Source organism: Brachycentrus maculatus, unplaced genomic scaffold (assembly GCF_059751285.1).
Source record: "Brachycentrus maculatus isolate JH-2025_06_01 unplaced genomic scaffold, ASM5975128v1 h1tg000206l, whole genome shotgun sequence".
Classification (NCBI taxonomy): domain Eukaryota; kingdom Metazoa; phylum Arthropoda; class Insecta; order Trichoptera; family Brachycentridae; genus Brachycentrus; species Brachycentrus maculatus.
In genome coordinates, this window is record NW_028280957.1 from 859306 (window position 1) to 880965 (window position 21660).

The following is a 21660-nucleotide window of genomic DNA, read 5'->3' on the forward strand; positions in this document are numbered from 1 at the left end:
TGTGAAATATTAGGTATTTTTTTATGTATGGCTCTTTAGAGGTCGAATGTACTGTTTGAGTACAATCAAAAATTCTGTATATGACTGTAATTTTGTTACAATTTATGAGAAACATAAAATCCTAGGATATTAGCTTAGCTTATTCTATATAACTGTTAGTTACATGGAACGTCTTAATAAGAGGCATTTGTAACCAAGTTATGGATTGATTTTTTAAAACTTTTATTATGACTGGTTTTAATAGTCATTGTTTGTTTTTTATTTTATTTTTTTGTCATTACTGAAACATAACCAAAACCAATATGGACAAAAAACAGTAATTTTGTAGAAATATTGTTATTTTTCAATATTTGACTTTCACTTTTAAATTTTTGAATTTAATAAATCTTGCGTAAAAAAATAAGCACTTGGATAATTATCTTCCTTTATGCATATAAGTAGAGAAATCCTTTTTTTATATATTTTTTTTTTATAAAGAATATTGGATTTTTTTTATTTAAACAAGTTTATGCAGAGTCTTGAAAATACACTTCTAAATTATCTCTGCAGTATAATATGTATTTATACAAACACAATTATTTAATTCAAACAGTTCGATAAAAACTCTCGCTTTCTTCAAAATGTCAATCTGAAAATAGTAAATTTTTGGGTTATATATCCAAAATTAAACAAGGTTTATTGGATTGAATTCTACATTTATTTATGTACATGTTAATACGTGACGCCTTTCGTCTTATTTAGACGTTATCAAACGTCTTATTAAGACATTGAGTGTTTGATAATGTCCTAATAAGACGAAACTCGTCACGTATTAATATATACATAAATAAATGTAGAATTCAATCCAATAAACCTTGTTTAATTTTGGATATATTACCCAACAATTCAATATGGAATTCTACCAACTGTCTGCAGTTACAACGAATATGAAAAAGTCCGCCTGTGTCAGACGCCGACAGTTTGTGTATTGACGGGTTGTGATTTTAGGAGGAGATCATGGTGCCCGGCCCCAAGGTGGGGCTCATCATCGGCAAGGGCGGGGAGACCATCAAGCAGCTGCAGGAGAAGTCCGGCGCCAAGATGGTGGTCATCCAGGACGGCCCCAATCCTGAATTTGTAAGTACTGTAATGTATATTTATACCTAATCTTTCACTACTATGCCCCGACTGTGATATCTACTGTCTCGGCATATGGAGCCAATGTTGAAACAGATAGGGCGTTTGTGCACTACACGGAATTTTACCGTCCAGCAGTCTGTTTTTTTTAAATAAAAGGGACTACGACAGTTTAGCGTGATGGAATTTGCGTAAATTTGTGATCACGCACCGATCAAGCGCACCGATCCGAAGAAAACCGCCCAAAATCAAAACCAATCATCCGTTTTATCATGCTAACCGGACTGCCGGAGAGTAAAATTCCGTGTAGTGCACAAGTGCTCTTACAATGCAAGTGTTCAGATGTCACTGCGAGTGTGCTATTTACAAAAAAGTGCGCGGAAATGTGGTAATAACACATAGAACTTCAAAGGTATTTGAATGTACGGTTGTGCAAGATTTCAAAGCAATTGATGAATAACTTTAGAACTATTATTTTTTGACATCTCATCAAAGATGAAGAAGAATATGGAAGTCTGGGCATTTACGGGGCTGACGACCGTTATAGGCTGGTTTAAGTGATCACTTTACACACGTGTAACATTTACCAATTATACCCATTATTGACAACCACACTACTCAAATTCATCATAGAACTTCCAAGAATTTGAGTAGTGTGGTATGTCAAGAAATAATATGAAAATAACTCCTGTAATTGGAGATAATCCAGATTTTGTGAACAAGTATTTGGACACACTCAAAATGTTTAACTTTAGAAGATTTAGTACTATTTTTATACATTCTAAATTTAATTTCTCGGTTCCTTGATGATTTATTTTTACATGTAACCGCTCTGTGTAGCACTAGTTTTGTTAGGCCTGGGAATTGGTAGTGACACTAGATTCGTCCTGCAGGAGAAGCCCTTGCGCATCACCGGCGACCCGCAGAAGGTGGAGTACGCCAAGCAGCTGGTGTACGAGCTGATTGCTGAGAAGGAGATGCAGTACGGCACGCGCGGGGGCGGCAACAAGGCCCCCGGCAGCAACAGCTCGCAGCAGTGGGGCGCCGGCAGCGGGGACGACTTCGACCAGCAGCCCCTGCCCGAGGGACACGAGGTAACCTCTCCTCATTAACACATTGTTCATCAACCCCGACCCTTATACTTTTTTACTAATCAAGATTAAAATTGAAGACAAAAAATGATCTAAATTATTCCTTTATATCAAGAGAAGTGAATATATTGATTTTTCAAGTTTTTTACAAAGACGAAAAATGATTTAAAATATTCCTTATATGTAGAGTATGAGTAAGTTCTATGTTTGTGATGAAATACCCCTTTAACACATTGTTGTCGGGCGGTTTTTTTCATCAACCCTGATCTTAATTATACTCTGCCAGCAGCAGCCTGACCCTCAGTATACTAATCACAAGTGACCGCAAACTCGATCCCGATCTGTACAATGTTTTTGGCGTCTCTTGCGCTCTGCCAAAAGTAAGCAAATAGAATGCTTAAAAGTGCCTCACGCTCTCTACCAACAGCGTGTAAAAGAAGCTTCCCGCAAACAATGTTTATAAAAAATTAAGTAATACTTTTATTTAACATTTGAATTTTACAAAAAAAATTAAGAAATTAAAAATATGTAAAACCGGCCAAGTGTATGAAACTGAAAATAATGAATGGGAAAATTAAAAAAAGTATAATCTAATAGAATCTCGAGCAATTAAATGAAATTAGATGAAATAACACTGACAAAAAAAAAATTGTATTACCCATCTCTATACACATTGTTGTCGGCGGTTTTTTCATCAACCCCGACCCACTTGTGATTAGTAGTCGTATACTCATCACAAGTAACCGCAAACCCAATTCCGATCTGTACAATGTTTCTTGCCGTCTCTCGCGCTCTACAAAAGTAAGTAAATTAGAACGCTTATAAGCATCTTCCGCTCTCTACCGACAGCATATAAAAGACGCTTTTATGGCCACCTGATGCGTGTGTGTGTGTGTGTAGCGGAATTGCTACGTTGAGGTGGCCATTTATAGGGTGTTGCTATTGTCTGATGGCACGTGAAAGAATCACGTGTGAGTTATTGAAACGGGAAGCCAGAAAATGATATTTAAAAAATTCTTACTTACAGATCGTTTATTTATATAGGCTCGTACATTACAATTACTATTGATAATTACTAAAAATATTTAATCTAATGAATTTATGAACTATGGAAGTAAAAATGTGAAGCTAGATAAACACCTCCGTTTGGGCAAAACGATGTAGGTGACCTCGTCCTTTTCTTCTCGGCTTTCTGCGATCGTTGATTTCGTTCGAGAATCTCCGTTGCGAATTCGTCATGTTCGTAGTTTTCGGCGGTGCCAATTTGACGGTGTGGCTAGACGCCTACACTTTTAAGCATTTCTTGCAGTGTATTAATTTACAATGATTATTTTAAATATTTAGGTGCTTGTACCACGCGCCGCTGTCGGAGTGGTCATCGGCAAGGGAGGCGACATGATCAAGAAGATCCAGGCGGAGACCGGCGCCAGGGTGCAGTTCCACCAGGGGAGGGACGAGGGCCCCGGAGACAGAAGGTTAGCATCCTACCGTCATATCCTCTTCATCATTCTCTCCGCCGTCATACGCAAACGATCGTTATCTTACCTGCCCGTACTCGCTTTTCAGATGTTTCCTGCAAGGCAAATCTCACCAGGTGGACCAGGCCAGACAGATGATCGCTGAACTCATCGACAGTGTCAACGTGAGTTGTAATTTTTGCATTCTTTTTGACATTTTTTTTTCTTTATTTGAAATTCTTTTGCATTACATAAATTCAAAAACAAAAAAATATTAATAAAAAATAAAAATGAAAACAAAAAAAGATCCCACAAAGGCATGGCCTGTGTGTGGGTATACAAAATAAATAGTCATAGTACAGGGTATAAGGGTATAGGTTTCTAAATAGAATTAGTTAATACAAAATACAAAAACTTAATATAAAATACAAAAAAAATACTTGACTCTCAGTAAGCAATTTTATAAATAAACTTAAAAAACATAAAAAAGATGACAAAGTAAAAAAGTAAAAAGCTAGCGATCATGTGCTAAATGAAAAAGGAGCTTAAATCTGTCTCTTCTATAAATAATCTAAGCAAATTTTTAAATTTACACAAACTTAGGGAATTAACATCTTAACACACTATCTGCGGGCGGATTCACGCTCATAATAGAGATAAACATCTCTGAAAAGAAGTGATAACATTTAAACATACTGTATACATCGATATGAGATCAAAAGATGCCGAAAAAGTCATGCGTAAAAATAACTTACACGCAATTTACGACGGGTCGAGTGATAAGGTAAAATTACCCTTCCCGCAGATAGTGTGTTAACATAGATGGAGAAGAATATTTTCAGATAATATTTGTCCACCTCCCCGGTGTAGTGGTCAGGCTATCGTGCTGGAGGTCCCGGGTTCGAATCCCAGGGGGGGTCAAAATAAATATAGATGATTTCCACTCTCATATTTATTATCACCCTGGATTGGAACTAGAAGATTATTAATTGCAAGAATCACCTAGCTTTTGTGCAATTGACGATCAAGATCACTACGATGCAGTGCCCTATGCACCATTGGGTGTAAAGGTTATAAGAAACACTGAATTTAAGCGAATCCTGGAGCGGGCGTTTAAATCAAATGTCCGCTTTTGATTTGAGCCAAACTCTTTGATCGTGGGCAATAAACTCGGTGGCAGATATCTAAAGGCGATTTGTGATTGCAGCGGCGAGACCAGGACGGCAACAGCCGCGGCGGGCCCGGGGGCGGGCGCGGGCAGCGCAACGGCGACGGCAACGGCGGCGGCGGCCCCGGCGGCTACGGGGGCAACTGGGGCCAGGGGCAGGAGAACAAGATGGAGGTCTCCTTCTCCGTGTCCAACGTCAAGTGCGGGGTCATCATCGGACGCGGTATACTATGCACTGCCTAACTAACTCTCCACTCTGCCAACAGGGGCTCCTCCGCCGCCACTCGGCCGCTGGACTCGGCCACTCCACGCCATTTGGCATTCCTCAATTTTTTCCTTTGCAGGGATTCTGCAATGCTGCCCGCCTCGAACGACGTTTCTAATGCCATGCGCTTTGTGGTAATCTGTGCTTTTTGGTTTTAATGTCAGATAAATTGTGGATATTTTCTACCATTTTGCTTGGAAGCTTGTCTATAGTAAAGTCCAAAAAATTATAGCAATATACATGAGAAATTTATGAAATTTCATAGAATGTTCTTATATGTTGTTATGATTTCTATGAATATTAATATAAAAGCTTGTCCATTGTAAGATCCAAAAAAAACTATAGCAATATCCATGAGTAGTATATGAAATTTCAAAGGATATTCTTATATGTTGTTTTGATTTGTATGAATATTAATACGAAAGCTTATTTAAAATAAAATCAAAAAATTTTAGAATGAGAAATATATGACATTTCATAGAATGTTCTTATATGTTGTTTTGATTTATATGAATATTAATACGAAAGCTTGTTTATAATGAAATCCAAAAAATTTTAGCATGAGAAATTTCATAGAATGTTCTTATATGTTATGATTTTTATGGATTTTTTCATAGACTACATTTAATGCTGATAGACGTTTGATTTTAAATCAAGTGAACTAGTTTCGGATGACTTAAATGTTTCCATATTATCGACTCACTTTGTTAAAATTGGAAATTCACACTAATTGACCAAAAATCACAGATTTAGTGCACACATAATATACAACGATTATTTGATATTTCAGCAAAGTACCGATGTGTGGATAGGATTGTCTCCGTTTGGGAGTTTTCAGAAATTATACAGATTTGGAATGTAAAATCAGAACAATAGAACATAAGATATAGTCAAATTACAACATCCTTCTATGCAGACTTAAAATGATCGCTTTTCTTGAGACTTCTCAAGCACTCCATATAGATATTTCTAGGGTTTTTATAGTAAAATACAATATGTGAGTACAATCTACGAGATGGATCATATATCGGGAGTGTAAAGGCAAAGGGGTATATCTGTCTCAGGCCAAATTTTACAGGAGAGCAAAAACAAACTTGCGAAATTAAATAACTCATTTGTTTTATGTATTTTTATATGTACATATCTTAATAAAAGTAAATAAGTACTGCAACTACAGCTATATCCTTTTGCCAGATTATGGAATACACTATTTTAGACATTTTGTCTTTTGTTTTGTTTTCTCTTTGCCTTTACACTACCGATATATTACTAGACAAAATCTATGATTGAAGTGGCGATAGTCCACGGTGAGATGCTCTAACACCAAATTTTCTAATGGTTAATATGAATTATTTGTGTGATTAAATTTCTCCTTTGAATATAATATCACCACCAGAAGTATGAATTAATAATACAGGGGTAAAAATTGAGAAAATTAAGTTATTAATACCATTCGATAAGGAATTTTCTCATTATCCATCGGTGCACTTAATACTTTAATACTAAAAAAAAAATTGAAATAAAAAAAAAAAAAAAAAATATAATAAATGTTAGTAGTTCAGTACTAATGCGAGGCAGTATCCTTGGTAATTTGTAGCTATGGTTTATAATGCTATGTCATTGAAGAAAATAGTAGTGGAAGAGACATCTTAAATAATAAAATATATAAAAAAAAAACTTAATTTAAAGGAAATGCCTCTTAACACATTAGTTACGGCAATGTTTTGATAAAACTGTATCTTGAGGCGGGCGACATTAGACAGCTGTCCGGAAATATAAAATATGTCAGTGAACTTCATATTTTGAACTTGAGGTTGAACTCGAAAACAATACAAAAACGGTTAAATGGTCTCTAACGTCTCAAAATAAAATCATGTTAGTCCACAAATCACAAAAGTAAAAAAAAATGTTGAAAACAGTAATAAAATATGAGAAAATAACAACACAGTTTAACAACCGCCGAAAACTCAAAGTCTGCGAATAAAAAATGATTTATGGGCTTTCCCCACACGCGTTTATTGCTTTGTAAGTACCAACTGCCGACTTAAGTAAAGGACAATGATCTTTGTATTTTATTTCATTTTAGGACAAAGAAAAAAACACACCGTCTGTATCCATTGTTTAAAGTTAATTTGTAACATTTCCTTCAAAACAGATTACGACCATTAGCTATGTTTTGAACCAGTAAATATCAGTATTATTTTTTATATTACAACGACATCTATCCAGTACACAACAAAAGCAAAAAGGCCAAGAGATTAGAAGTTTATGACGTGTTTTTTGTATACTAAATTGAAGGTAGCCGAAATGCACAAAAATGTGCACCCCGCCACCACACAAGGTTTCTGAAACGCACAAATATGTGCACACCGTACACAATGTGTTAAGAAAAGCATGTCCTTCACATTAATTCATATTTCTAGTGATTAGTGACTATAATTGATGCATTTGCATGCATTTATTTGATTTAATGCCCCCTACTATTTTTAACTTGTTTTTAAAAAAAACTAACAATGAACATTTTAAATATTTAAATGATTAATTTTAGGTATGATTTCTGTACCCTAATAATATTAATATAAACATACTATTTCGTGTACCTATGTTTTAAAAAAGGCATTTTTAATAAAATAAGGAAATAATATTCTAAATATTGAAGGTATTTAAAAATTACTATTTTAATTTTTTATTTTTATGTATATTAAAAATATGTTTATAAAAATATCTAAACTGCTAGATAGGTATTGATATGTTGATATTTTTTCTGCATAAATTGTCGTGCCTCGGTATAATGTGGTTATTTTGAGAGATGTCGTGTCATATTATCTCGTAATTATCCCGAGAGATGTCTCCGCATGTTCTTACACTGTCAAAAAGACTGCACCTTACTGTCACTGCCATTTATTATTGAACTGAATGAATCGATGTTGTTTTTTCACCGTGACTAATGAATTTAATATTTTTCGATCGATCCACAACAGTTGGTCTGTCCTTATACTTGTGTTTATTTGAATATTCAAGTATGTGTTAGTGAGAAATATGATATTCAGGAATATTTAGATAACACTGTATGCATCCATCTTACTACAAAATGTCACCAATCATAACATTATTTTGTGTTCATGTCATTTTACATTATTCCATATGCTCTTTGATGATATTAATGTCCAAAAATATTTAGACATTTTTAAATCTTTATTTAGGATTTGAAACGAATTTCATTTATCCTTATTAGGTGTTTTATTTAACACATGAGAACGGTTAATGTATACATTTAATATATAATTTTATTATTTATTCACCCTATGGATAAAATGTCAATATATGTATTATAGGTGTTTCATCTTGAGATGCTTCATCTATCGTTTTTGTCGAAGCATCCCAGCATCTGATCAATGTATAAAAACGATAAAAGCTTCATCTCGATGTGACCCATTATGATATATAAACGTTTTATGTTTGAGTCGTGCACTTTGGATATCTGTTGTGTCCACTATTTAGCTATTTTTATACTGCATTCGTTCTTCATTAATTATGTAAACGATTCAAATCTGTGGACAATCCGTTGAGAAATATTTTGGTGAATAGTTTTTCTATTCAATAGCGTCGAAATGGATATTGCTTTTTAGCAATAAGCCCGCCAATGTAGTTATTTCTTTTCTGTACACGAAGTTTAAATAAATAAATAATGGTCTGGCCCTTGGCCAAAGAGCCAAATGTCCAAGATGTGTGCGTATCGCGTGTTTTCAAGACGCAACTTGTTACGTTGCGGTACATATGGGGTTATTTGGTTATTTGGCAAATGTGTTGTTTCGACATGCATTATTTATGTTTTTCTGTTTGCGAATTTTCTTTTAATTTTTATATTAAATTTATCTATGGTCTTGTAGCAGAGCGCACTGTTAGAGGCTGCTCTCTGTAGGAAATGTGTATGAAGAAATGTCAATGGCTGGATACCGGATATCCTTTTTATCTCCGTATTAAATAATTACAACTCTATCTATTTTTTGTTTTTGTTTATATGTTATAAACGTAGTATTATGTGATATTTCATAGAAATATATGTCTAATTTTAGTGTAAAAATGATAACCTTTTTTACATGTATTTTTATTTTCACTTTTTTTTTTATCATATATATTTAAATTTTGACTTTATTTGAAAATTTTTAAATACTCCAAATTGAATTTAAGGATTATTGTTAAATTAGAATTTTTAACCACACAATGAATTTAATTCATGTTTATTTTTATATTTCATGTACCGTTGTATGCTTTTTTAATTTAATTTTTAATATTTTTTTATTTGAACATTTCTAGGTTTTATATATTTGTTCTCGACATCTTCCCAGAGTACTGAATCCAGTCAGGGGACACGATGTAGTATTTTATATCTATAATATCGAACAAGTGGTGTTGAGTATGAATATCAAATTGTCTGTGTGATAAAAACATATATTTCTTGTTTTAAAATTAAGGCAAATTAACAAAACACATGTAAAATAGTGATATTTTGAAATTATGCCGGAAACATTTCAAAGAACCGCTGCAGACATTCAGGATTAAAATAATGCCTGAGTGATGCGTGGTTTTTTATTTTATTTTTTTATTCCACCATTCACATTATGTTTTTAATATCATAAGAGCACATAATATCATATGTATTCTATATTCGCCAGTGTGGTAGGGTGTATTACACGAGGTATTGCGGCGGCCAATTGTTTGTATCTTACTAATTAAGGTTAGCTTTGAGAGAATAGGGTTATTTATGAGGAAACAGGGTTATTTATGATACATTTAAAGCCTTCATTTGCTTATGAACTATTTAATGATTATTTATCTGTCTGTCTGAATTAAAACTAATCGTGAACATTTGATACATGGTTTTTGATACTATCGACATATCAGCTAAAATTATCTTCAGCTTGTGATAGCAGATGTTGGCAGGTTATGAACTATTTAATGATTATATACCTGTCTGTCTGAATTAAAACTAATCTTGAACATTTGATACATGGTTTTTGATACTGTCGACATATCAGCTAAAACTATCTTCAGCTTGTGATAGCAGATGTTGGCAGGTTATGAACTATTTAATGATTATTTATCTGTCTGTCTGAATTAAAACTGATCGTGAACATTTGATACATGGTTTTCGATACTGTCGACATATCAGCTTAAATTATCTTCAGCTCGTGATGGCAGATGTTGGCAGGTTCTGGCGTGCCGGAGTTTGGAGATTGGCGGTGGCAGTTTCGTCTTGTCCCCGAGGTGTGTCGGTGTGGGTGGGCGCGGCTGACGAGCGTTGTTGTGTTGCAGGCGGCGAGGTCATCAAGCAGATCAACCAGCAGTCGGGCGCGCACTGCGAGCTAGACCGGCGGACCCAGGCCGTCCGGGGGAATCGGACCTTCATCATCCGCGGCGACCCGGAGAGCGTCGACACGGCGCGAAGGCTGATCGTCGAGAAAGTCGGCATGGTGAGACAATATCCCTCTTGCTTTATGAGAAATTCAATTAATTAATTTGATGGTGTGGAAGTGTTTTTACCCAATTGCACTGATTGAGGGCACCCACGTCCACTATCTCCTCTGAGGTTGCATTTTATATTAAATGAAAAAAATAATAAATAATTGAACTTACTTGAAAGATCAGCGTTTATTTTCACAAAAGATTTTTGTTCACAAGTAACTTAAGATTTACAAGTTTTACTCTAGACTTATATTCACAAAAGTATTATTTCAATGTTACAAATTTTTGTCACGACGAGGCACGGTAAATGGGCAACTGAAGGTTGGTCAGGTCGCTCCGGTGGCTTGGGAGGAAAGAGGATCTACCTTGGGTTGTCACTACTTTTGAAGGCGTGGCGACGTCACACTGCTCGCTATTGCACGGCCGTCTATAGTTTGTCATGGCCGTACGAGGCACGCACCACAATGGTAATAATTTGAAGTCTGCCTCTGTAGTGGTCAGCACGCTCGGCTACCGTTATGGAGGTCCCCGGTTCGATTCCCAGGGGAGGGTCAAATAAATAAAAGTGATATTTTCTTTCTAATATTTATTAAATATTCCTCTGGACTGGCACCCGAAGCAGAGAGCTGATGCCTTTCATTCATGTATTAACGATCAAGATCAACACTGCGTTAATATGATGCAGTGCCCTATGCATCATTAGGTGTGAATAAGGGTTAGAATATAATAATTTGAAGGGGCCATAGCATGGCCAGTTTCACTCAATTCTGCCATAATTAACGCAGTGTTTATGGGAAAGGCTTAAAAGCGTCTATTGGCTACTCGTATACAGCATTTTGACTTGCGCCAATTAAAAAAATAACGGAAAAATATCTTTGTATATGAAAATTCAGCTTCCATATGTTTGTGTCCCCAAAACTAAAAAAAATAATCTACGGATCGATTTGAATTTTTTACAAATGCGGCCTTACGTTAAATCGCATAAATTAATGTGTCCTTGAGAAGTGAAAAAGTTCCCTGATCCCTAGGAATATGATTCAGTTTCTATGTTTGATGCCCCACTTTGCTACAATTCAATATTCAACAATTTTTCAAACATGACAAATTAAATAAAAAATTAAAAAATTAAAAAAAATAACTCCACCGACAAGACACACAAGGTGGCTTGGTGGGTCTCTGCAAAAAAAAAGTTCTAAATATGTTTAAATTGTGATTTAAATAAATGTATACAAATAAAAAAAATAAATGCAAGTAACCTGTATTGAATGCAAACTAATGAGTTAAATTGTTTAATTTTAATTTGTGAATGCAAACTAATGAGTTTGTTTCCCCAGCCGCTGAACTTTGTGGTGGAGGGCGGCGGCAATGGCGGCGGCAACGGCGGCGGCAGCAACGGGGGCGGCAACGGGGGCTCGGAGTTTGGCGGGTACGGCGGGCCCGGGGGCGGCGGCGGCAGCGGGGGCCCCGGGGGGCCGGGCGGGCCGGCGGGCGGCGGCGCGGCGTGGGGCTACAACCCGCACTGGCACCCCTCGCAGCAGCAGCAGCAGCAGCCCGAGCAGCAGGTGCCGCTCAACCCGGCCACGGGCCAGCCCGACTACAGCCAGCAGTGGATAGACTACTACAGGTAGACGATATATCGAGGTTTTTACTCTTTTACTAACGAGTAACTCCCTTTAGTTATTGTACCTTTACATTATTGGAGTTTTCACAATTAATTCAATATTTTTTGACATCTCAACATTATTGGTATCATTTATGGTACCTGATCAAAAAATAGTTTTTTATATGCCAATGTTGATGCACTCGGCGACTTAAGTCTTATTATTGGAAAATTCTTTGATCTTTTTTTTTAACTATTAAAAGTGAAACTATTGAAAGGGTCAGGAGTCGTAATAATTGTCGAGTATGTAAATATTTCTGGGATATTGGGAAGATCAAGTATATTATTTTAAGAAATAAAAATACTTTGTTTTTTGATCCACTCGCATTTTTATTAACAACCAACTAGTTTCGGCAACAACCTGTTACCCTCTTCAGGGTTTAATTTATGACTCTTACATGATCCGCAAAGTTAATGCTTTCAATATTCAAAACATGAAATTGGCAAGGTTTCCCTTATGGTGCATAAGGATATTATATCCTTCAAAGAATAAACTGGATGTCTCCCTACAGATCATTGGGCTTTGTTAGGGAAGCGGAGGCCATCGAGCAGCAGAGCAAGGCCAAGGCGGCGCAGGGACCCACTCCGCAGCCCGCTCCCCACCACCCTCAAGGTATTTATTTATATATTTCATGTATGTATTCATTTTTAAATCAAACAGATTTAAATTATACGAAGACATGGGCTGCTCGATGATGAGGAACTGAAGAGGACTTCCGAAAATAGGCGAGAATGGCGAAAGAGATGTCATCTGTTGCTACTGACCAATCCGCAGGATTGAGACCAGAGGAGAGATAAAAACACATAAAAAAAATTTGTGACTATTGTTTCGCCTAGTTATGGCATTTTCAAACGAATGTTATTCGTTTGAAAATGCCATAACTAGGCGAAACAATTGTCACAATATTAATTTTTTATGTGTTTTTTTGTTAGTAAAATACAGCTTAGTAGACTCAAAAAATCTGTTTGATTTAAAAATTAATACATAAATTAAAATGGAGTTTTACAAATTAAACGCCAAATCAATCAATTATATATTTCATCATACACAAAATTACAAATTACAATAACGTGCCCCCACAGAGGTTTCCCCGTGCCCAAGGCACATTTTACAATATTTATTTGTAAGATTATATAAAAGAAAATTGTTTACGACATGTAATCAAATACGACATGGCCGAATAATGCTGTCCATTTCAGATCTACCCACTTCCATTATCCATTTTTGAATATCTCTTATATTTAGTTTATATTTTTATTGAATCAAATTTCTTTTGACCAAAAGAAGTATGTGTTAGGTTTGTATAATAGGTGTGTGTAAAGGTAGTGGCTGACCGGAGCATTTTGTCGTAAGTTAACATTGGCGGCGAGAATCCGACTTAGGATGGAGCACTCGGCTCGCTGTACTGACTATACGAATACTCGCATTGTAACGTGTTACGTTACGACCAAATGACTCCTGTCAGTCCCCACCCTGGTTTGGATGTAAAGGCTCTAAATATTGCATTATCCTTTTTTATTTCAATTTGTTACCTGTTGTGGGTATTTCACATTTTTATTTTTCATTTTATTCATTTAATTTGTTCGGGAATTGTACAGCTTTACATTAAAAAAGGATATAATAAAAAATAGTTACATTAACAATAATAAACATTACATTACATTAACAAAAATAGTAACATTAATAAAAATAAAGCCAATTAAACAATTCCACATTTATGTTGCAATAACTATTAAAACTTTGAGATATAATTATTTTTTTTTCTGTTCATTTGAGAAATGGAAACCAGTAATTGTAAAAAAAAAGCTTGTCAAAAAAAAAATTCTTGTCAAAAATTGTTGTTTAAAAAAAAGTGACCTCACTATTTTGAACTGTCGAAAAAAATGTTTGTTTTATAAGACAAATGTAATAAGTTACTACGGACTATTTGCTCAAGCGCAGGCTAGTCCCCTACGCGCCACAAGAGTTAAGCGGTTTCATTTCAGGTTGCATTGAAGTTTTTCCTAACATTATAAATGAGTTACTTGGTGAATGAATAAAGAAATAGGTATTGGTTTTTCCGCAGGCGGAGTGGGGTCCAACGGCTCCGCGGGCGCGGGGGGGTCGGACGCGGGCGGCGGCAACCAGGCGGATTACTCGCCCCAGTGGGCCGAGTACTATCGCTCCATGGGCAAGATCAAGGAGGCGGAGGCCATCGAAGCCCAGATGAAGCAAAAGGTCAGTTGGATCAACTCACTCTTACTTAGCACACTATCTGCGGGCAGATTCGCGCTCATAATAGAGATAAACATCTCTGAAAAGAAGTGATTACATTTAACCATACTGTACACATTGATGTCCGCACCCTTAGTGTAATGGTCAGCACGCTTGGCTATCGTTCTGGAGGTCCCGGGTTCGATATCCGGGGGGGGTCAAATAAATAAAAGTGATTTTTTCACTCTAATATTTATTCAATATTACCCTGGACTGGTACCTGAAGCGGAGGGCTGATCACCTTTCCTTCACATGTTAACGATCAAGATAACACTACATTTATATGATGCAGTGCCCTATGCACCATTGGGGTGCAGATAAGGGTTTGAAGAAGGAAGAAAAATAATGTAATAAAAATCATTTATTTTTACCTCCCTGAGAATCAAACCAGAAACCTGCAGCGTGGTAGCATTACACTACGAGGCCGATCTCAAGACTCCTGACCTATCCTTGCCCAAGTATTTCAAGTTCTTAATCATGCTAAGTATTCCTCGGTCCTCCTCTGCTTCTACTTCCAACTGCACTCGCCTCATAGATTAGTTTCACCATTTTTCCTCTCATTCATTCCACATGTCCAAACCAATTGAATAATATTAGAGTGAAAAAAATCACTTATATTTATTTGACGCTCCCTGGGAATCGAACCCGGGACCACTAGTACAGTAGCCGAGTGTGCTGGCCATTACACTACGGAGGCAGATATTACATTATTACTAACATTTATTCAAAATTACCTTGATGATCACCTTTTCTTTATGTATATAACAATCAGGATAACACTGCTTTCATATGATGCGCATTATTTAGTGCGGATCAGAATGAGAAGATGTATGAGGAGATGCTTAAATATGGAAGCAATGTAGATTTTGTACAAAGGATAACGAAACACCAATCCACATTTTCTATAACTGCGACGCACTCGCTTGCAAACAAAGTCACATCCTTAAAGGACCACTACTGGACTCCGAGAAGGTAAAGCTCCTACCACCAAGCCAGGTCGTGAGCTACATGACTCTCGTAGGTCTTGAGAGTGAGCTATGATACAGAGGGAGGTCACAATAGACCTCCTATAGTCGCAGTGACATAAGGGATGCAAGATCCCTTGACCTCTTATAAAAAAAAGTTTTAAAAAATCTCTAGCTATAAATGCCAAAAAAGATCTCTAGAGAGTGCTGTTTGTTGGTTTTGTCAGTTTAGGCAGTTTCGTTCCACATTGTCTTTAATGAGGCTCATTTTTTACAACATTTTGGTTGTGTCCAAATTATATATATATATATATATATATATATATATATATTGTAGTCGTACAGGGGAATGTGACCAACTACCAAAATGTAAAATGCCCATTTAAGTCACTTTTGCTTGGCAATAAAATAAACACCAATGCAGCTAGTCATTTTTAACAAATCAATATATTATACTTCCAAGTTTAAAATCCTTTGGGATTTTTTCAGGCCAATATTAAGCTAGTAAAATATCAAATAGTCAATGATCACTTTTTTGTAAAACAATGCACTTGGTCACTTTCTCCTGTATGACTACGATATATATATATATATATATATATATATTTTTTATTTAAATTTTTTTTTTTACAAAATATATATTTAAATAATACAAAATAGTTGGTAAATATACAATATATTTTAAATATAACGTTTCTACCTCTCTAATAAAGTAGATACTTGTGTTTAGAGAGGGTGTTTTACAATTTTTTTTTTTTTTTAAACTAAGTAAATTAAACAAATAAATTAAAATTAAAATAAAAAATAAATAAGGTAAATAAAAAATAAAAAATATTCTTTGGTATGGAGTCTAGGTAGTGGCGAGTCTTATATGTTTTATACTTAAAAAATATAAACTATAAAAAACAAGTCTGCCTAAAACGTAGTAAGTAAAAAAAACACATATAATAAAAAAAACATGATACGCAAGGAGAATTTTCTTAGGGAACTAATAAAAATTATAAAAAAAACATGTGTCCATGATTTGTGATGGTGCTACAGGCGGCGGGAGGTTCGGGCCCGGGGGCGAGCGCGGCCGGGTCGTACGGCAACTCCTACCAGCAGCAGCCCTACCACCAGCAGGCGCAGGCCGCCCAGCAGCCGCAGTACGCGGGCTACGCGGCCTACCACCAGCAGCAGCAGCAGCCCTCCTACCCGCAGCCCGACCAGGCGCAGTGAGCCACGGTGAGTGTCCCCCCGCCGCACCCCCACACCTCCGCACGTCCGCCCCGTCATTGGCCAGTCTCCCAGCAACACGCAGTGCCTTTCATTGGGAAACTTCAGTCAGTTTGAAAATGCCATAACAAGGCGAAACTATTCTCACAAATTTTATTTTTATGCATTTTTAAAAATAAAATACACTTTAGTAGACTCTAAGAATGAGTGTTTGATTTTAATATTTAACATATCGTAGTCGTACAGGAGAAAGTGATCAACTGACAAAACGTAAAATGTTCAGGAGGGCCATTCAAATCACTTTTGCTAGGCAAGAAAATGAACATCAATGCAGTTAGTAATTTTTAACAAGTCAATATATTATACTTCCAAGTTTAAAATCCTTTGGGATGTTTTCAGGGCAATATTAAGCTAGTAAGATATCAAATAGTCAATGATCACGTTTTTGTTAACAAATGCACTTGGTCACTTTCTCCTGTATGAGTACGATATAAAGAAGAAAACCAAATATTCCGTCTGACTACAGTCAAATTACAGAGAAATTATGATAAGTATAAATGGAAGGTACTATATTAAAAGCTGTCCTACCATATTCCCAGATCTGATACAGAAGCATCTAGGCTTCCTGACAGACCTTTTCTTGCATAGCAATTTAAAAAAAAACTAAGCTGCGAAATTTATTGAAAATGCGAAGCAAAATTGTATCGTGATTTCACTGTGAATTTATTTACATTTAAATCTTTCAATATCCCAATGGAATATTATTTATTGTAACTGCAGACAGTTGGTAGAATGCCATTTAAAAAATTTGGGTAATATATCCAAAAAGTTAAAAATGAAATATTTGGAATTTGAATTCAGTCTTGCTGACTTGTCAACATTATATATCAGAATATTTAAAACAGAAATACCGTTGTGAGAAGTTAACTTTTTGTACTTTTTTGCTTGCATACTGCCAAGAGCAGTTTGTTAAAAAAAAAATTCTCATTAACTGGGTACTCTTTGTTGAATTCCTTAGTAAAATTGAACATTTTGCTTGGCACTGTTGTGTTTTCGATATTGGCCATTGATTCGTTCAAGCTGCGCTAGGCTCACATGATTTGCTATTTCTTTCCCTCGCAAACTTACTTTAACCACCCTACCTTCGGGTTATTTTCAGGCATATTTTTTTATAAACAAGCAAAAAAAATCACAGTGTTTCTTGTCACAAAATATTGTCAGTGGTAAGCATTAAATATTTTTGGAACAGATATCTTTTCTCGTGCGTAGGTCATGCGGGTTAGCACGGAATGGTATATATACATCACATACTTTCGTGTGTAGGGCGTTTAACTAGGTTAACTAGACGGCTTATCAGAATGGGGACTATTTGGTTCAGTGATTGTAGTAATTATAATAGACTTTGCTGCTATGAAATTGCACTAATAGTTTGCGAATCTACAGCATTAAATGTCTAACAAAACGTTCAAATAAGTTGTATTATGGAGCATTTAGAAAATTTTCCTGGAGGCTTTTATCATTCTAAGAATCAATTTATTATTGTCTGTAGCTTGCCTCCATTTTTACCCGATACATATTATAGTTGAGATGTTTGATTTTGGTAATTTGTACCGAATAGTTATCATCACTTACTTGTTTACTAGCTGATTTTGCGCGATTTGATAAGTATTTTCTTCCCATAAAAGCTGACAGTATGTAATTGTCAGATGTCAAGTTTCGATTTTTTAAATTCAGTTTAAAATAAAATTCAAAGCAGCTATAATTGCTTTCTTTAAGTTAATCAAATACCACATTTATAATTCAGAGAATGGATTAAAGTTGTTACCTTTGAAGCCTGTTATTTTTCAAGCCTAAAAAGTACAATGGAGAAAATACACTAACATTTTTCTTTGATAAAACTGGTTTCAAATAGTTTGTGATTCTGGCAGAACTAATGTTATTTTTTTGGGAGTAAACAAATTAACATTTTAAGATTAAAGTATTAGGGAGCATATTACATTTGTTATTTAAGTATGGTAGAGAATATTACACTGATTTCGGTAAAAAAAAAAGTAAGTTTGTTTGGCGATTGTATTGTATTTTTAAATGAACATTAATCGCTGTGGCCTGGCACTGCTTGAACTCTTTAGAAGATATTCGCTTTGTTTCTTGTATTTTTGTATTAATATACCCCACTCGACCCGACTGAGCTCCGCTGTTTTTTGCCATACAAAATAATAACTTTTTACAAATAAAGTAATTCATTAATTCAATCTGCAATCGACAGCTGGGCTCTTTTTTTATTTATTATTAAATATCCCATTCTCGATGTGAACATTTTGTATGTTGATGTCGAGATTCCCTTATTTTATTTGATCTGATTTGAAACAATGCATACTTTGAAAAGGAGTGTAAATAGGAATGTAATTCACTAATATCTACTTATATGATACAAAGGCATATGTATTTTATTATTGATCTAGTGTTGGCGAGGGGTCACTCGGACTAGTCGGTCCCCTCGCCTAGTGTAACTAGTAGCCCGCCACCCCGGGACGCTAGCCGATAATAACGATAGACCATGTCACCGTGACCTTTTATGATTTCCTGTTGTACTTATTTTCTGTTGCCTGAAGCATTTTGATCCAGTTTGAATATATTGATATGTGACACCGAATATGTACACCGATGGGTATAGTTGATTTTGTATTTCCATCTATTATAATTACCATGAATGCCATTATTTCTCTCCTGTTATTCTGTTGTTATACTGAATATCTGTATACTGTATACTGTTGCTCCGTATGTGATACTGTGTGTACTCTGATTCTGGGGGGGACATTGAACACTGGTTACCGGTACTGATTGTTGGTATGATTTCAGTGATATTTCCGTGTGCCACAAGTCAATCTCTATACACCGCAGATGTATTCTCTTCTACTCGCGTCACGTGTATTTACTGTATGACATATTTCTGAATGAACCGCCCATATGCCTTTTATCCATGTCGTATTAGTCCATTTTACTAATGAATTTGTTTATTATACACTTTTGTTTTCTTGTATCATTGTTGTCGTATATATATATACTCCGGCCTCTTATTATTTGTCTCACCGTAGTGTTATTGTAGTGTATCTGGTTTGATTGGGTTCCGTATAAAGTGCCACGCAATCTCTTGTCTGTGCTTGCAGAGTTCCCCGGCCGGACGGCGGACGGCGGTCCACTCCGTAGGAGGCGGCGAGCGGGCGCGGTGTATTTAACTTTGGATTCTAGATGTACACAAATACTTTGTTTGTAAGATAAGCATTTAACGATAGAGCCGGCTTCTCCCCGGCTTCGCTTGGAGCGGCCACTCGAGCCGCCAGACCCGGGACCCGGTGGCTGACCGTTATATTATATAATATATATTGTATTATTGATTTTCATCTGTTTTGTAAGGTTGAACCCATCCCCCTGGAGCTCATTTCCATTTGTAATAGTTTGTAAGTAAATTGTATTTGTAAACGTATAATCTCACATATATGTTTTACCAAAATTTCCGCATTCTTTCTTTGTGTTTTTGTACGAGAAGACCTCTCCACCCGTTCCGGAGGTAAGTTCCACCCGAACCGGCCCGTTTCTACTGTCATAACATCTTGTCGCAAATGTTTTCCAGACTGGTGCATCTCCTTTGCAGCCTTTGCAATATCGCATTTTTTATATATGAATTGTCGCATTTATATATTCTTTGTGATTTTACATAAATTAGGTTATCGCAACTTACTCTGTGCAAATCTATTTTGATTGAATCTGTTTGCTAATGATTTTATGTAGACTAAACCGTCGACAGATTTATGAAGTTTTTAAGAAACACAATTCAATAATCTGCTTTTAAACTACGGAGATTAGGTTAGGTCATGCAAAATTATGTCAATTTTTTGACATACGATAGTTATAAAATTATTTGTTTCTAAATAAACTTATATTTCCTTAACACTTATCTTGTTCGGCTGTCCAAGCTTAAAACACAGAAAGTGACATTTTTTTTGAAAAACGTAAATAATGTTTTAAAAAAATGTCCCTTACTGTGTTTTAAGTTTGGACAGCTGAGTTTCTACACACTTTTTATAATACCATCCACAGGTTAACATCTTAAAAGAAAATATTAAATGAACTTAATTTCTTCCAAAGCTTAATGAACATTTATAATTCAAGTACATACTATCAAATGTATTAAAAAATGGTCTTAAAGTGACACCTGTGGATTTAGTCAAGTAAATTAAAAATATTTAAAAAAAACCTCTTTATGTACAGAATAGTTCCCAAGAATTTCCCCACTGAGAGGCAAATTATGAGCTATGCTCAAAACTGAATTTCTTTGATTGAGTTTTATGAAAACTGTTTTGCTACTGTACTTACTTAATTTTAATACAAATACGAAACATTTGGTTTATAGTGGTGCAGAAAGGTCGACAATATGGTATTTTAACTTTTATTGGAATTTATTGGAAATTCTTGGATAACTGACAAAATTGTCCTTATTTTTTTATATTGGGTTAAGTTTTTTTTACATTTTTTTTGCTTCTGTTTTGTTTTTTTGAACTGGACGTCTTTTCAATTATGTAAACTTTTTAAATAAAAAATAAAATAACATGAATACTATTTTTGTGAAAAAAAAACATAAGCATGAAGTGTTTACATGTATAAAATTTTCCAATATTTCCCGCAAGTGAAAATACTATGTAGCTTAAATTTTTCTGCTAATAACACGTACAAAAATCATCTAAATATATTTGAGTTATTTCAAAATACATACATATTAACATATCGACTCTTGGTAAATATAGTATGGTCGAGAATTAATTGTTTTATGCTACTGTAGAAATGCTATATTTTCTCACTCTCGACTATTATATCACAAAAAGAATTATATTTCGTATGAAATTAATCAACGATGCAATAATGACCAATTCATATTAAAAATAATAAACAAAGTAATATAAAATCTCTAAGGGCGGAGACTGACCGGAGCATTTCGTCGTAACGTA

General features: G+C 35.3%; 1 protein-coding gene across 11 annotated transcripts in view; it reads left to right on the forward strand.

Annotated features, from left to right (window-relative positions):
- Window positions 1-20168, forward strand: part of LOC148307153 (far upstream element-binding protein 1-like) — a 37589-nt gene extending 17421 nt beyond the window's left edge. For 4 of the 11 annotated variants that reach the window (XM_088263899.1, XM_088263891.1, XM_088263898.1 and 1 more), the window contains 11 exons: window positions 988-1116; window positions 2010-2210; window positions 3552-3682; window positions 3774-3849; window positions 4872-5055; window positions 10414-10571; window positions 11898-12187; window positions 12736-12836; window positions 14272-14441; window positions 16484-16666; window positions 19825-20168. In XM_088263899.1, coding sequence (XP_088120025.1) covers window positions 988-1116; window positions 2010-2210; window positions 3552-3682; window positions 3774-3849; window positions 4872-5055; window positions 10414-10571; window positions 11898-12187; window positions 12736-12836; window positions 14272-14441; window positions 16484-16660 — 1617 coding nt within the window. In that variant the 3' untranslated portion in view covers window positions 16661-16666; window positions 19825-20168. Of the gene's footprint in view, window positions 1-987; window positions 1126-2009; window positions 2211-3551; window positions 3683-3773; window positions 3850-4871; window positions 5056-10413; window positions 10572-11897; window positions 12188-12735; window positions 12837-14271; window positions 14442-16483; window positions 16667-19824 lie in introns of all 11 variants that reach the window. The other 7 variants (XM_088263889.1, XM_088263895.1, XM_088263890.1 and 4 more) reach the window with 4 other exon arrangements.
- The last annotated feature ends 1492 nt before the right edge of the window (window positions 20169-21660 follow it).